The sequence below is a fragment of the Oratosquilla oratoria genome, chromosome 32, assembly GCF_046742065.1.
Source record: "Oratosquilla oratoria isolate Oo_2021 chromosome 32, ASM4674206v1, whole genome shotgun sequence".
NCBI classification, from domain to species: domain Eukaryota; kingdom Metazoa; phylum Arthropoda; class Malacostraca; order Stomatopoda; family Squillidae; genus Oratosquilla; species Oratosquilla oratoria.
The window spans coordinates 11,301,303-11,316,983 of record NC_134808.1 but is presented as its reverse complement, the minus strand read 5'-3'; the positions used below and the strand labels follow the sequence as shown (position 1 = coordinate 11,316,983).

At 39.4% G+C, this 15,681-nt stretch overlaps 1 protein-coding gene across 8 annotated transcripts in view; it reads right to left on the bottom strand.

The window, feature by feature from the left end:
• Positions 1 to 15,681, bottom strand: part of Septin1 (Septin 1) — a 231,472-nt gene that overhangs the window by 27,051 nt on the left and 188,740 nt on the right. For all 8 annotated transcript variants that reach the window (XM_076213809.1, XM_076213811.1, XM_076213808.1 and 5 more), the window contains one exon: positions 15,261 to 15,383. In XM_076213809.1, the coding sequence (XP_076069924.1) occupies positions 15,261 to 15,383 (123 nt within the window). The remainder of the gene's footprint in view (positions 1 to 15,260; positions 15,384 to 15,681) is intronic.

The window sequence follows — 15,681 nt, the reverse complement described above, 5'->3', positions numbered from 1 at the left end:
CCATCTATGTTGGTATATGCTATCTTTAACTCGTCCTTATGCAATTAGGTCTCAAAAGACCCCTTTTAAAACCGAATATCTAGCCATCCTGGTCAAGCTTACTGATCTTGCCTAAACTTGCTTAAATGCCTTATACTACCGACTTGCAGGTCCCCATAAAATAGTAAGGTCCAACTCACCTTGGTTTGGCCACAATAATCCTTCGAAATTGTAAATGTGGCGGTCGCCGACAATTGTGGTGGAGGGGAGGAGAGGCAGGACGGGGCATGGGGGATGTGTTTTTGGCGTCAGGTATGTGAGTCCATTTAGTATTATAAGTTATTGGCACTGCATTATGATTATGACAGTGGAAACACTATGGAAACACTTTGTATGGCTTATAAATACTTCAATCTTATCATACAATAATGCAGGAAGCAGTAGGAAACACCTTAATATTGGATATACGCACTTATGCACAATACTAAAACTACGCTTATCGGTCTTTCTTAACCCCTTCCATACGGTGCCGCACACGTAGGCGTCATGGGGAGCGAGTGTATTCGCGAGGCTGCCATATCGGCGTCTTGATTATATTTATTGTAGTCGCCCCTCCATAATGACATTCTTTCTAATTCTTTTGTAATCGCATTTTCTATGGTTATCAAAATTCACGGGTGAAGAGAACGATCGATATAAGCGGTGACTATATTTTATGATGCGAGTATTATTACGACACGTTGTACGGCTGGCATTGGCTGCTGCCACTGAGATCTAAGTCCATGACGCCTACGTGTGCGGCACCGTATGGAAGGGGTTTAAACTTATTATTATTATTATTGTGGCAAAAGAGTATGAATGAATGTTGTATAGTGTGCCTGGATAGTTGGTATGGACGTGACATGATTTGTAATGTGTGAGTGATGCGTGAGTCGGAGCGAATGTGTTTCCGGGAAAACTTATACGTTTCCGCTTATAATCAGGGTGCTAATTATTCAATTGAAAATCTGATAATACTATAAGAATCCTCATAAAATTCTTCCAATTTAAATACATTTACCTTTGAATGTTGACTCACAAAGTTGTGAGTTATTGACTGATAAAGAGAAGGCAAGTTGAAATTTTCTTTGTAGACAATTTATTCGGTGTTCAAAACTCGATATATATATTGTTGTTTTTCATTATTTTTTTGTTTGTTATGTTACTAAAACTAATAATGAAGCCAGTGATATAATACCATAAGGATGAGTGCAGTCTTCGGTAGTAAAAAATAATAGATAATGAAAACACTGGAGCGGAAACAATTGAGCTTAGCCAATCACTAATTTTGATAAAGCCTGACCAATGACATCTCTTGTTTATCTGCAATTACAACCTTTTGCTGCTAATTCATATTAGTCATAGCAACAAAAATGGATAGAGTGGATGTTGCCTTCCAAGGTGAGAAGAGGGAAACTCGCCTTCTCCCAGACATGGAACTGGAGTTCCATTTCTCTGTAAGTATTTACTTCATTACCTAGTTGAAAATAAACAATATATTATGCTGTATATATCACTGTTTTTTGTTTGTTTGTTTGTGTGTTTGTTTGGACGATTCTAACGTTTTATCATTCTTTTTTATAGCTTGGGAATACTGTTGCAAGTATAAACCTTCAACAAGCTATGTGTAGGGATTCCACCCCACCACTCACAGAGGTACCGTATTTTCCGGCGTATAGTGCGCGACTTTTTTCCGTTGGAAGGGCCTAAAAATGGGGGGTGCGCGTTATCCGGTGGTGCGCATTATCTACGGCCTACGATAAAAATTCTGCGGCTGTGTGTGTAATTTTTTTCACAACAACGTGACGATGTTGGCCGTCACAAAGTCGGGATGGCACACTTCTCCGTGACGTTCCGTGAGAACAAGAAGAACAGCCATGGTGACATGAAAGAATATGCCAGCATGGGCTATATAAATATTTTGTATAGGTAGGTATCTATCGAATCTCTACGATTAAAGATTTCCTCTAACATAGATAAAATGATGTGAACTCTGGTCCATATGGGCATCACATAATCCCTAAATTATTGATTGCAACCTATTGCACAATTTATACTGCACAATAACATGCAGTCAACATCCCAGATGGTTGTAAAATGGGGAAAAAAAAAAAAAAAAAAAAAAAAAATTAAAGCAATAAAAAGATGTTTTGGAAGGAAATGGAGAAGAAGGAGAGGTGAGTCAAGTAGAGTAAAAGGTAAAGGCACAGATGGACAGATATTAATGGAAAAGGCAGTAAGGGGAAGATGGGTGGAGTATTTAGGAGAGCTGATGAATGTGGTGAGGAAGGCATTGGTGGTAGCAGTGGGAGACGCTAAGAGGAAAATATGGGGGAAATAACAAAAAAAATGAGGTCCAAATAGGTCTGAAAATTATGAGAGCAGGAAAGGCACATAGGTTATTTGGGTGTCATGAAGAATGTCTGAAGAAGGGAGGTACAGCAATTGTGGACTGGTTAGTGAGGTTGTTTAATGCTTGTCTAAGAAAGGACAGAATGCCAGAGGACTGGAGGAGTCCTTATATAGTTCTGCTTTACAAGGGAAAAGGAGACAAATGTGAGTGTAATATTATTAGAAGGATCAGTGAGTTGAGTGTACCTGGGAAGCCTTATAGAAGGGTTTTGAGAGGATTAAGAGAGGAACAGTGGGAGTAATTGATAAGGAACTGTGTGGGTTTAGGAAATGTAGGGGATGCGTGAATCAGATTTTTGTGATAAGGTAGATATGTGAGAAAGCTTTAGCAAAAGATAAGGGTGTTTTTTTTGACCTTGATGAATTTGGAAAAAGGTTATAACTGGGTAGACAGAGAGGCATTGTGGGAGGTACTGCAGATATATGGGATAGGAGGAAAGAGTTTTTACAAGAGTAGTGGAACCTGTATTAGAATGGGAAATGGGGAGAGCAAGTGGTTTGAGGTAAAGGTGGGCCTGCATCAGGGATATGTCATGTTGCCATGGTTCAATATGTATATGGATGGGGTAGTGTGGGAGGTAACGATGAGGGTAATTGGCAAGGGGCAGATGGTTAAAGAAAATTGAGAAAAGTGGGAGGTGAGCCAGTTGTTGTTTGCTGACAACACTGTGCTTGCAGCAGGATCATACAGGAAAATAAGGGAGTTAGTGACAGAGTCTGGGAAGGTATCTGGTAAGAGAAAGTTCAAGGTAAATATGGGTAAAAGCAAGGTGATGAGATGTACAAGGGGAGAGGATGGCAGTGAGTTGGAAGTGAATCTTAACCCCTTCCATACGGTGCCGCACACGTAGGCGTCATGAGGAGCAAGTGGATTCGCGACGCTGCCATATCGGCGTCTTGATTATATTTATTGTAGTCGCCCCTGTGTTTTTTCATTCTCCCAAATGCGCCCTGAATCCCATTCTCTGTGGTTTTCAAAATTCGCGGGTGAAAGAGAGAACGATTGATATAAGCGGTGACTATATTTTATGATGCGAGTATTATTACGACACGTTGTACGGCTGGCATTGGCTGCTGCCCGTGAGATTTAAGTTCCGTACTGAAGTGGTTAAAGGAGAGAGGCTGGAGGAAGTGGATAGCTCTAGATATTTGGGGTCACATCTGGCAGAAAAGAGAAGAGTGGAAGTAGAGGTAAATTGTAGAGTGAGAGAAGCAAATAAATGCCTTAGGGGATTTAAAAGTGTAATGAGAAATAGGTATCTGGGAATGGATGCAAATAAGAGATTGCATATGGGGGTGATTGTGCTGATGGCTTTGTATGGGGCAGAGACTTGGAATTCAAGGGAGGGAGAGAGGAAATTTTTTAAATGTATCTGAGATGAAATGTCTGAGAAGTATGGTACAGCTTACAAGGTTGGACAGAGTGAAAAACGAGGTGAGGAGGAGAGTGGAAGTGGAAAAGGAGATGACAGATAGAGTTGATAACAAGTATTGGGGTGGTTTGGACACATGGAAAGAATGAATGAGGAAAGATCAGTAGAAGGTGTGGAAGGCAGTGGTGGAGGGAGTGAATTTGAGGGGACGACCGGGGATGAGATGGATGGATGGGGTGAAGGGCACATTGAGCAAGAGGGGAATATCTGTTCAGCAAGAAAGGGAGGAGATACGAAGTGGAAAGTGACTGTGTGTAGATGATACTGTTTTGCAAGGAAGGAAGGGGCAGGGGATGGGGGTAGGGGGAGCTTATGTGTTAATAATATTTTGACGTAGCCTGAAGGGATTTCTTCCCATCTTCTCTTGTTCTGCACAAGGAGATGGAGAGGGACAGTCTCCAATTAAGTGAAGCGGCAGTGGGCAGGATACAGGAATGACCTGTCATCCATGTGGAGCTAAGATGAGAGGGAGGAAAGGGTGAAACAGGTAGTAGCATGTAAGTACCTTTGACTTGGGTACTTCCATTATAATGGGGAAGAAGCTCTTGGTATGTATATATAGACAATATTTACCTAATTGTAGTATATGGGAATGGAGCAATGCTCATTGGGCCTTGTCTCCTATTCTCTAAATTTTTACTATACTTAGCCTCAAATTCATGTAGTTCCAAATGATTTCCAAATATCAAATTTACGTTTGAACTCATGTACAGTTTGAGCTTGGGCTATGTCACCTAAGCTATTCCATGCATTTATGCATCTATTATAGAAATCTGCATTTCTTCACATTCTATAGCCATGTGGTCTTTTTTAATTTGCTCCCAAGCCCTCCCATCTTTAACCAGATCTCTTCTGTCAATGAAACCTGTCCCATTTAGTGACTTAAGGGGACCCCCCGCCCCAGATTTACGAAAAAAAAAAAAAAATAATAATAATAATATTAATGAATTTTTTTTATTGCATAAATACATAGAAGAGCGCTTGCTCTACACCATGTTAAAAGATTTTTATTGTACCGCCATTTTTAAATGGTTTAAAGGGCCTACGTTCCCTACCCCCGGCAGCCACGTGCTCCGCACCACTATTGTTTACATTCGTTTTGACCATGAAAACACCTTTTATTTTTTTTATTTTTTGTTTGATGCACTTGCAAAGTTTTCTCTTGCGTCTGGCATGCACGTTAGTGTGTGGTATGAGGAAACTCAGCCCGCACGACTACCAGTGACCTGACAGCAGGAAAATTAGCCCACTTGACCGCCAGTGACCTGATAGCCGTAGAAAGGGAAGGAAGTGTACACTAGCTTGCCACGTTCACTAATTTGCCGTGTGTATTTCGCATTTATTTTTCAGTGAAGAGAAGTTTGAAGATATTAGCCATGCCTAAGCTTTCCAAACAAAAATCACACTTACAGAAGACAAGAACGTTGACCTTAGTAACGCAAGGGGAGAAAGAAGGAACCGCATCAACCTTGTTATCACCACCTCCACCACCACCACCAGTACTCCCTCCCTGCCAAGTACACCCACATCCTCGTCTCTCTCATTGCCATCTACATCCTCGTCTCTCTCATTGCCATCTACATCCACATCCTCCGCTCTCTCCCTGCCATCCACATCCACAGCACCTGATCCTCCGTCCTCTATACCTTTATCAGACACGTTGTCTCTACGCAAACAACTGTTTGCTAACAAGTTCACATGAAGAAAAAAGACCGTTCCTGTCAATGATTCCAAAGGAGAAGCTAAAGCTGATCTGTGACGTCTACGTTGACCTGACGAAGATGGATCTGCTAAGCCGATGCTTGAGAGGACGAACTCAGAACCCAAATGAGAGTCTGCATTCCAAGTTGTGGATCAAGTGCAACAAAAGCAAGTTTGCTGGAATCAGAAGAGTTATATTCCTCTCTCAGGTCACTGTACTTGACCACAACTTTGGCTACAAGAATGCCTCCTTGTTGCAACACCTTGGGTTTAGAGTCTCAAACCTCACAGTGATGTCCCTAATGCAGCAAGAGCCTGTTCCAACACCAGAAAGAAAACCTAGGACAAAAAAGAGAGCTGAATCCCAGCAATCAGACTACCTTGCTGGGTCATTCTAGACCAATGACTCAAACTTTGCCACAATGAGTAAGGTGGCACCTTATGAGACCCTCACTTTGGGTGAATAATATCCTACACTGTAGGAGGGGACAAAGTGCCTGAGTTACTTGAAAGATGCAAAATCATCATGAAAATACAATGGAACCTGTTTTCAATGATTCTTAGGAGGTTCATGAATGTAAAATTTAGTAAAACTAAGAAAAAAAACTTTAACGCTCGTTTCTGAAAAATGTAAGTTTTTTAGACACAAAGTCCATATAGTGAAACACTACTTTAATCTTCTGCAGTAGTCAATACGTCTCTCCCACAATCTTGCTGATATGTCAGTCAGGTAAGGTTGCCTTTTGTCAACACTCCCAAATCTTTCTCCTCTGCTTCTGTAATTGGTTAACTTCCCAAGGAATAGTTTAAGGAAGGTCTTTTGCCACTATTGCCCATTTCCAGTATTTTTTTTTTTTTTTTGTATTGAACTTCATTTCCCATTCTTGGCTCCATGCAAAAACAATGTCTAGATCTTTTTGCAATAGTCTACAGTCCTCTTTGTCTTTCACTCCTCCACAGGGGATAAGAGGAAGTCATAGATGTGGTAAAGGACAGTTTCAAGAGAACAGCATAAAAGAGGAACAATTGTAGTGCAAAAAGTTGCATAATTTCCCTATGAGCAGAGATCTCACTTTAACATGACAAGGATGAGAGGCTCCACACTGTAGGGGTACCCCAAAACAGTCCATAAAGCATTGGCTACATGTTACCATGATATCATTACTGTATCTACCTACTTGTATTTTGTGGGAATGAGAGCTATGCGTGTGGTGTCCTGCCTTTGTATTTTGCAGTGTCTAGTTTGCTCTTAAACTCATGAATGGTTTTAGAGCACACTATTTCATTGTCCAGTTTGTTCCAAGTGTCCACCACTCTATGTGGAAAACTTTTTCTTCAGTTCTCTTCTGTAGCTATGTTTTCTTATTTTCTTTCCATGTCCTCATGTGCTTCTCTTGTCCCAGTTTAACAAGTCCTCTCTATCAGGTATTTCTGTGCCCTTCATGATTCTGTAGATGGTCATTAGGTCACCTCTCTCTCTTCTTTGCTCCAGAGTCAGTAACTCCAGTTTAGCCAATCTTTCCTCATATGACAAGTTTGCAAGTGCAGATGCCATTTTTGTGGTTGCTCTCTGGATTCTTTCTATTTTCTTTATATTCTTTTTGGTACTGGGTGACCACGATGTCGCCACATATTCTAGTCTAGGCCTTATCAATGTGACCAATATTTTTTTTAATAATTTCTTCGTCCAAATATGCAAATGCCACTTTTATTGATCTTTGCAATTTGTAGGATTCTCCGACAATTTTGTTTATCTGTTTGTCATAGGACAAGTCGTTTGAGATAATTACACCCAAATCTCTTTTGGATCTCTCCTTCTTTACCTCCTTGGTTCCAATTTTATATTGTCCTCCATTATGCTAAACTTGTTAATATTGAAGTCCATTTCCCATTTCTGACTCCAGTTCCATACTGTATTCAGGTCTTCCTGCAGTGATTCGCAATCCTTTTCAGATTTTACTTTCCTTAACAGTTTGGCATCATCTGCAAAGAAGCTCATGTAACATTTCACATCATCATACATGTCATTCACATAAATAGCAAACATTATTGGAGCAAATACAGATCCTTGCGGTACTCCACTGATCACCTCTTTCCAACCTGAATATTTTTCTCTGAGCACTACTCTCATCTTTCTACCATCCATTTTAGTAGGTTTCCTTGTATCCTTCCTATATGTTCCAGTTTTTTTAAATAATTTTTTGTGTGGTACTTTGTCAAAAGCTTAAAAGTCCAGGAAGGCACAATCACCCCATCCATTCCTTTCTTGCACAATCTATATTCTTATGAAACTCTGATAATCTTGTTTGTTATCTTGCTTGCTTGAAACCATCACCCAACCAATCAGAAGAGATATGACTGAGGACCAGCCAATAAGAAGAAGAGATATGATGTCACGACTGAGGACCAGCCAAGCAGAAAAAGAGATCAGAAGAAAAGATATGACGTTGCTACTGAGGACCAGCCAATCAGAAGAAGAGACATGGTGTCACGACATCATATGATGCGTAATATTCCAAGCAACGACGACATGACAATCTTCTGCATTTCACTTCCTATAACATCGTATCATTTAAAATTCTATTTGACCCAACATACATATATATCTATATATACTTATAAATTGTTCATATTCAGTATTTAAAGGTATAGCCAACTGCTGAGTTAACATTTATGAGGCATAATGAGTTTATTAAAATATTACGAACCGTATAAATCATATGATGTGTAGTGTTCCAAGCAATGACGACATGACATCACAATCTTCTTATAAGTAATCAAGTCACTGCCTTTGTCTACTGAATAGAACATTGTCTTAAGAAAAATTCGATTTTTTTTTTATTGCATAAATACATAGTAGGGATCTTGCTCTAGATGCTGGTAAAGTGTTTTTATCGTACCGCCATTTTTAAAGGGTTTAAAGGGCCTACCCTCCCTCCCCCCGGCAGCCACATGCTGCGCACGACCATTGTTTACATACGTTTTGACCATATTTTACTCTATTTTTTTGCGTTTGATGCACTCATAAAGTTTTCTCTTACGTCCGGCATGCACGTGAGTATGTGGTGTGAGGAAGTTCAGCCTGCACGACTGGCAGTGGCCTGAGCCTTACAAAGTAAAGGACATGTACACGTTAGCTTGCCACATTCACTAATTTGCCGTGTGAAATTCGCATCTATTTTTCAGTGAAGAGATATTTGAAGATATTAGCCATGCCTAAGCTATCCAAACAAAAGGCACACTTGCAGAAGATAAGAACGTCTACATTAGCAACTCAAGGGGAGAAAGAAAGAACCCCAGCATCAACTTTGATATCACCACCTCCGCCACCACCACTAGTACTCCCTCCAGCAGCTCTCTCCCTTCCATCTACATCCACATCCTCAGCACCTGATCCTCTGTCCTCTACACCTATATCAGACAAGTTGTCTCTACGCAAACAACTGTTTGCTAACAAGTGGCTACAAGGATGCCTCCTTGTTGCAACACCTTGGGTTTAGAGTCTCAAACCTCACAGTGATGTCCCTGATGCAGCAAGAGCCTGTTCCAACACCAGAAAGGAAACTCAAGAAAAGAAAGAGAGCTGAATCCCAGCAATCAGACTAACTTGCTGGGTCATTCTAGACCAATGACTCAAACTTTGCGACAAAGAGTGAGGTGGCGGCTTATGAGACCCTCACTTTGAGTGAATAATATCCTACACTGTAGGAGGGTACAAAGTGCCTGAGTTACTTGAAAGATGCAAAATCATCATGAAAATACAATGGAACCTGTTTTCAATGGGTCTTAGGAGGTCCAATGTAAAATTTAGTCAAACTAAGGAAAAAAAAAACTTTAACACTCATTTCTGAAAAACTTAAGTTTTTGATACTCAAAGTCTATCTCCTCCCTCAATTTTCAACCGATTTTTGCATATGAGGTCTCTATTAATAGCTAGATAAATGACAAAAAATGAAAGAGAGTTTTTTTGCATATGTTAAAAAAAATTTTTTAATAACGTGTCAAAGTCAAAATTTTGCTTTTTTCGATAATTTTTTTAAATATTTTTTCCCTCGGCGTTAAACAGATATTAAAAAAAGCTTTCTATTTTTTTTTTTTTTTTTATATGTAGAAGATTCTTTTGCTGTAAAATGAAAGACATCGAATAATATTTGTAAGAGGAGTTAGGTTTTGAAAGAAGCCCAAAAGTTTGGTATTTTTAACGTTTTTTATTCTAAAATAAAAAACTACTCTTCAGATCTGAATAATACTCATGCTATAAAGAGTTCCTCAAACCTAGATATCACACAGGATAAATCAGCAAGATCCTTCAGAAAAAAAGATTTTGGGCGGGGGGTCCCCTTAATAAAGATTTTATTGACCATTTTATCAACAACGTATAATCTAAAATTTTATTTGACCCTACGGGTCACTGGTGGTCTAGTGTCTATTATTCTTGAGTAGAAACATATTAAGTTTGCGGTACATGATCTTCCTTGTCTGAACCCAAATCATCTTGGGTTTATCATATTGTTGTCTTCCAGGTGTTTTACCCATCTATTCTTGATGATTTTCTCACAAATTTTGGCTACAGTGCTTGTTAGTGAAACTGGCCTGTAGTTAGTTGGTTTTTCCTTGTTTCCTCCTTTATATATTGGTACAATGTTATCATTTTTCCAGTCTTTTGGTATTTTTCCTTCTTTAAGTGAGCAACTTATTATGTTATGTATTTTGTCTGTTAGTTCTTCTTTGCATTCTTTTAGAATCCAATTTGCAATTCCATATGGGCCATGTGATTTCCTGATGTCAAGGTTTGATAGATGTTCCATTATTTCTTGTTGTGTTATTGTTATCTAGCTCATGGGGGGAAATCACCTTTCATTTTCTTTGTCCCAATATTGTGCTTTCTCTCTAGTGAAGACAGATTTGAAGTGATTATTCATGACTTCGGCCATTTCTAATTCTTCGTGTGTATTCTATATTTCCTTGGCGTAGTTTGATCATTTCCTGTTTGTTTTTAAGTTTACCATTCACATATCGGTAGAACAGCTTGGGTTGCTCTTTGCATTTATCTATAATATCCTTTTCATGGTTCCTTTTTACCTCTCTTCTCACTTTAACATACTCATATCTATAGTTTATATAAACTTGCCATTTTTTTTTTATCTTTTCTCTATCTTTTCTAAGCTCTGTCTCTTCTATCTTTTGCCTCACTGCATCTTTTGTTGAATCAGCATTTAATGTACACTCTCTCTAGCTTCTGTCTTGGTACGTGCCTATTCACCCCTTCATTATAATTATCCATCAAGATATCCCATTTCTCTTCCATGTAAAAATTTTCCCAGTTTGCATTCTGGAAGAATTTCTTTAGTTTTGCAAAGTCCATTTTGTTGTACATCAATCTTCCTTTCCTATGCTTTTCATTTCTCTCCATGTATATTTCTTCCTTTAGTTCAGTCTCAATGAGTATATGGTCACTCTTTCCAATTGGTGTCTTGTATTGGATTTTATCCACAATTGCATGTTCTGTTGTAAATATTAAATCTAGTTTCGATGGCTCCTTGTTATTTCTGTATCTGGTGTTTTCACTGACCCACTGAGTCATTATATATTCCATGGTCATGTCCAGTAGTACATTACCCCACAAGTCTCCTCCTCCTCTCATTGTCATGTTCTTCAAACAAATTTCTCTGCAATTGAAGTCCCCCATAATTACCAGATTACCCCAGCCCATTAGTATCTCATTTAATGATTGCCTTGTATCTTCTAGCATTTTCGTATGCTCATTCTCTTTCCAAGCGTTCCGTTTTGGGGGCACATAAGTCACCACAATCTTTCTACTTTTCATGTTCTTGTCTTTGACTTTTATCAGTTCTACTTTACCTTTGCCCTCCACAATTTTTGTTACATTCCAGTTTTTCTTGGCCAAGAACATGATTCCTCCTCCCTGTTTCTTGTCTCTGTTTTTAATCTAGTAATTGTATAGTTCATGTCCAACATCAATGGATGATATTTCACCCCCTAGTTTAGTCTCCATAATTCCCATTATGTCTGTTTTTTCTTCTAGCAGGTAACCATTAAGTTCATTCAGTCCTGAAATTAGTCCATCAATGTTGGTTTAGGCCACTTTCAATTTTCTTTCTCCATTTTTTTTTTCTGTCTTTGGTTCGCCCATTCTGATGTACCATTTCCTCAGTCTCATGTTGATTACTCTCTAATAGAATTCCTTGCTTTCGGTCTCCGTTTTCTTTGCCTTTTTTTCCCTTTGCTTCATCTCTTAGTGTCTTCTCTTTTTCTAATTCCTCAATACTTATTTCTCTTTTTATCCATATTTTATTGTACTTTTCAATCCTTGCCAAGTTACCTACTTTTTCAAATATGTCTTCTACTACCATTTGTGATCTTAGTTTAATCTTTAAGGGTCGATTTCTATCCTTAGAATAGTGGCCAATCCTATATTCATTGTCTACGTCTTTCCCTGCATCTTGGGCTCCATCCTGAATTTCTTTTAGGATTGCTATTGCTGTCTCTTTTTCTAGTTTTTCTCTCATGTATCTCGCCAGACAATGCTTTTCTTTTAGTCCATATACCACAATACATTTTTTCCTATCCACTGTGTCTCTGACCCAATTTGCTTTTTCATTAATTACTTGGGTAATTGTGTCTTTTGCATTTTCCTGTATTTGTTGTTAGACTATTTCTTTGAAAACAATTTCTTTATTTCCAATGTTTTCTTTCCATTTCTTAATCTTTTGGATACTTTCTTTACCTAAGTTCTCTTCGATTTTTTCCAGTCATTTCTTGTTTTTGTTGTTTACCTCTTTTTTTAAGTTTTCGCAATTGGTATCATTCCCTACTTTTCATTATCACTCTTCGGCTCTCTTATATACTTTTTCATTTCCTTAATCTCGTTTCTTAGATCCAAGTTAGTTTTCCTCAGGTTGGAAATTTCAATGTTTGCTTGTGCTAAGCAATCCATTAGTTCAATGATTTCGTTCCTTAAGTCCAAAATTTCATACTTGCACCGTATCCTATTTTTGCTCATTTCCCCCTCTATCCTAAGATTTGACTTAAACTCCTTCTTTCATACTGAATCCAGAAAAAGCATCGTTGTGATATTCCCTCATAGTCGCTGGAGTCTCGTAAAGTTTGTTTACATCGGGGTTAGGCATGGTGTCACTAGACGGCTTTGATTTGAAGTTGTTGTTCGAGTCAGACTTTTCATTATTTTCCTTCATTTTTTTGCTAATTACGTCTTAATACATTTAACTAGCAATGCATAGATATAATTTCGGACACCCACAATTTCTCCCCTCCCATACAATACAAACCAGGTTTTCTTTTTCATTGCTTATCCTCTTCTTTTAGGTCCAGCGACGAAGGTGTTGTTGGTTCCGTGGTCGGCGTGTGTGTGTGATACTGTATGATAACATGCAGTCAATATTCCAGTACAGTATTCAGGTTACTAATTGGGGTAGACTATACTAACAGAAGAGCTTCGAAGGTGACATAGCCTAAGCTGGAACAATACATGAATTCAATCCTAAATATGACAATTGGAAATTAAAGAGCCAGAACAAGTTGGAACTATACATGAACTTTAAGCTTGTTACGATAAAATGGGAATAGTAGTAGAGCATGTGTCAGGATTAGAAATGGAGAGAGTGAGTGGTTTGAGGTAAAGGGACTTCGTCAGGGATGTGTTAAGTTGCCCTGGCTGTTCAACTTATACCTGGACGGGGTGGTGAGAGAGGTAAATGCAAGGATGGTGGGTCAGGGGTTGGAGATGTTTAAAGAAAATGGAGAAAACTGGGAGGTGAGCCAGCTGTTGTTTGCTGATGACACTGTGCTTGTAGCAGAATCAGAGGAGGTATTGAGGAAGATGGTGACAGAGTTTGGGAGTGTGTGAAAGAAGAGAGTTGAAGATAAATGTGGGTATAAGTAAGGTGATGAGATGTTCAAGGGGTGAAAGTGACAGCAGACTGGAAGTGAGTATTAACCCCTTCCATATGGTGCCGCACACGTAGGCGTCATGAGGAGCAAGTGGATTCGCGACGCTGCCATATCGGCGTCTTGATTATATTTATTGTAGTCGCCCCTGTGTTTTTACATTCTCCCAAATGCGCCCTGAATCCCATTCTCTGTGGTTTTCAAAATTCGCAGGTGAAAGAGAGAACGATCGATATAAGCGGTGACTATATTTTATGATGCGATTATTATTACGACACGTCATACGGCTGGCATTGGCTGCTGCCCGCGAGATTTAAGTCCCGTACTGAAGTGGTTAAGGGAGAGCGACTGGAGGAAGTAGATAGTTTTAGATACTTGGGTGCCAATGTGGCAGGAAAGGGTGGAGTGGAGGTGGAGGTAGAGGTAGAATGTAGATTGAGAGAAGCGAGTAAATGCCTTGGTGGATTAAAAAGTGTAATGAGGAATAGACATTTGGGTATGGATGCTAAGAGGAGATTGTATGAAGGAATGATTGTACCAACAGCACTGTATGGGGCAGAAACATGGAACATAAGAGAGGAAGAGAGGAGTTGGAATGTGTTTGAGATGAAGTGTCTGAGAAGTATGATGGGGGGAGGTGAGGAGGAGAACAGGGGTGGTAAGGGAGTTGGGAGATAGGGTGGATGAAAGAGTATTAGGATGGTTTGGACACATGGAAAGAATGAGTGAAGAAAGACTAGTAAAAGAGATATGGAAGGCAGATGTGGAGGGGGTGAACATGAGGGGACGACCTAGGAGGGGATGGATGGATGGGGTGAAAGGGGCTTTGGGGAAGAGGGGAATGTCTGTTGAGGAAGGACAGGAGAGGACAGAGGACAGGGGTGAATGGAGAATGGTTGTATATAGATGATGTTGTGATGTATGATGTGGAATGGGTGGGAGATGGGGGGGTGAGGTAGTATGTGTGAGAAAAATTTGACGCATCCTGAAGGGATTTCTCCCCGTCTTCTCCTTTTCTGCATGAGGGGACAGAGGGGGGGGGTTGCTGATTTAATGAAGCAGCCTTGCTGTGGATGTACTGTCTTGCGACACTGCTTCTGACCCAGGGCAGTGGACGAGATGCAGGGATGACCCGTTATCCAGGAAGTGCCAAGATAAGAGGGAAGGTAGAGGGTGGAGTGTATTAGGGATGGAATGGGTGGGAATGGTTTTTATGCCTTTTTGTTTTTGTCTACCTCCCTTGTAAGGGGGAAAAAACCTTTGGTATATGTATGTACGATAAAATGGAGAATAGGAGATGGGACTCCACAAATGTTGCTCCTTTCCTGTATACTACAATATGGTAAATACACAATACATAGTCTCAGCTAAACTAAACCTATACAATCATACTATGTGAAACACCCACCTGCCTCACCAGTGACACATTAAACAGGCTGGAACTATGCTGAACAGAAGAGTTCACCTGAGCAGACTCCATTGTGGCTACCACACAACAATAATAACAGAACTGCGCAGGCTAGTCCTCAAAACAAATGACACTTGTCCACTCTGTCAGGCTGCCTCACATACAACCACAAATATAATATTTACATGTTGCCTAGCACTGGCAGCACTATGATATGATCATAACACAACTGTGGTGGACTTAGACAGTAGCTTACAAGGGCAATTAGTTTTCTCCATAACCTGTCATAACCTAAAAAGAATTAACCAATAACAACATGCTAACACATCACCTCTTTGACTTTAACCTACAATACTTACAATGTTTTCTTGGTAACAGGAGCAGTGGACACAGGGGCATTACCATTCTTTGCTAATCGTTCAGACCGATAATTTTCATAATGAACATCCTGTGTCACTTCTGTGAGGTCTTGCATGTGAGTCCTGGAACATAAAAGGAGTACATATTTAAAAATATTCACAAACTGCTAGTAAGGTAACCCTACAAATAACAAGGGATAAAAAATCATTACACTGAGAAATAAATTGATGACCCTGAGAGTGAGAAGAATTGAGCAAACTCTGAAGGATTACAAAGGATTACAACGGCGGAGCATGCCGACAGGAGATCTTTTGGTCCATATCTAGGTCGGATGTGAAAAAAAATCATAATAAAATACTAAAAAACTATAATAATATAAATAACAAATAAAATACATACATAAATGCATACCTATAGTTA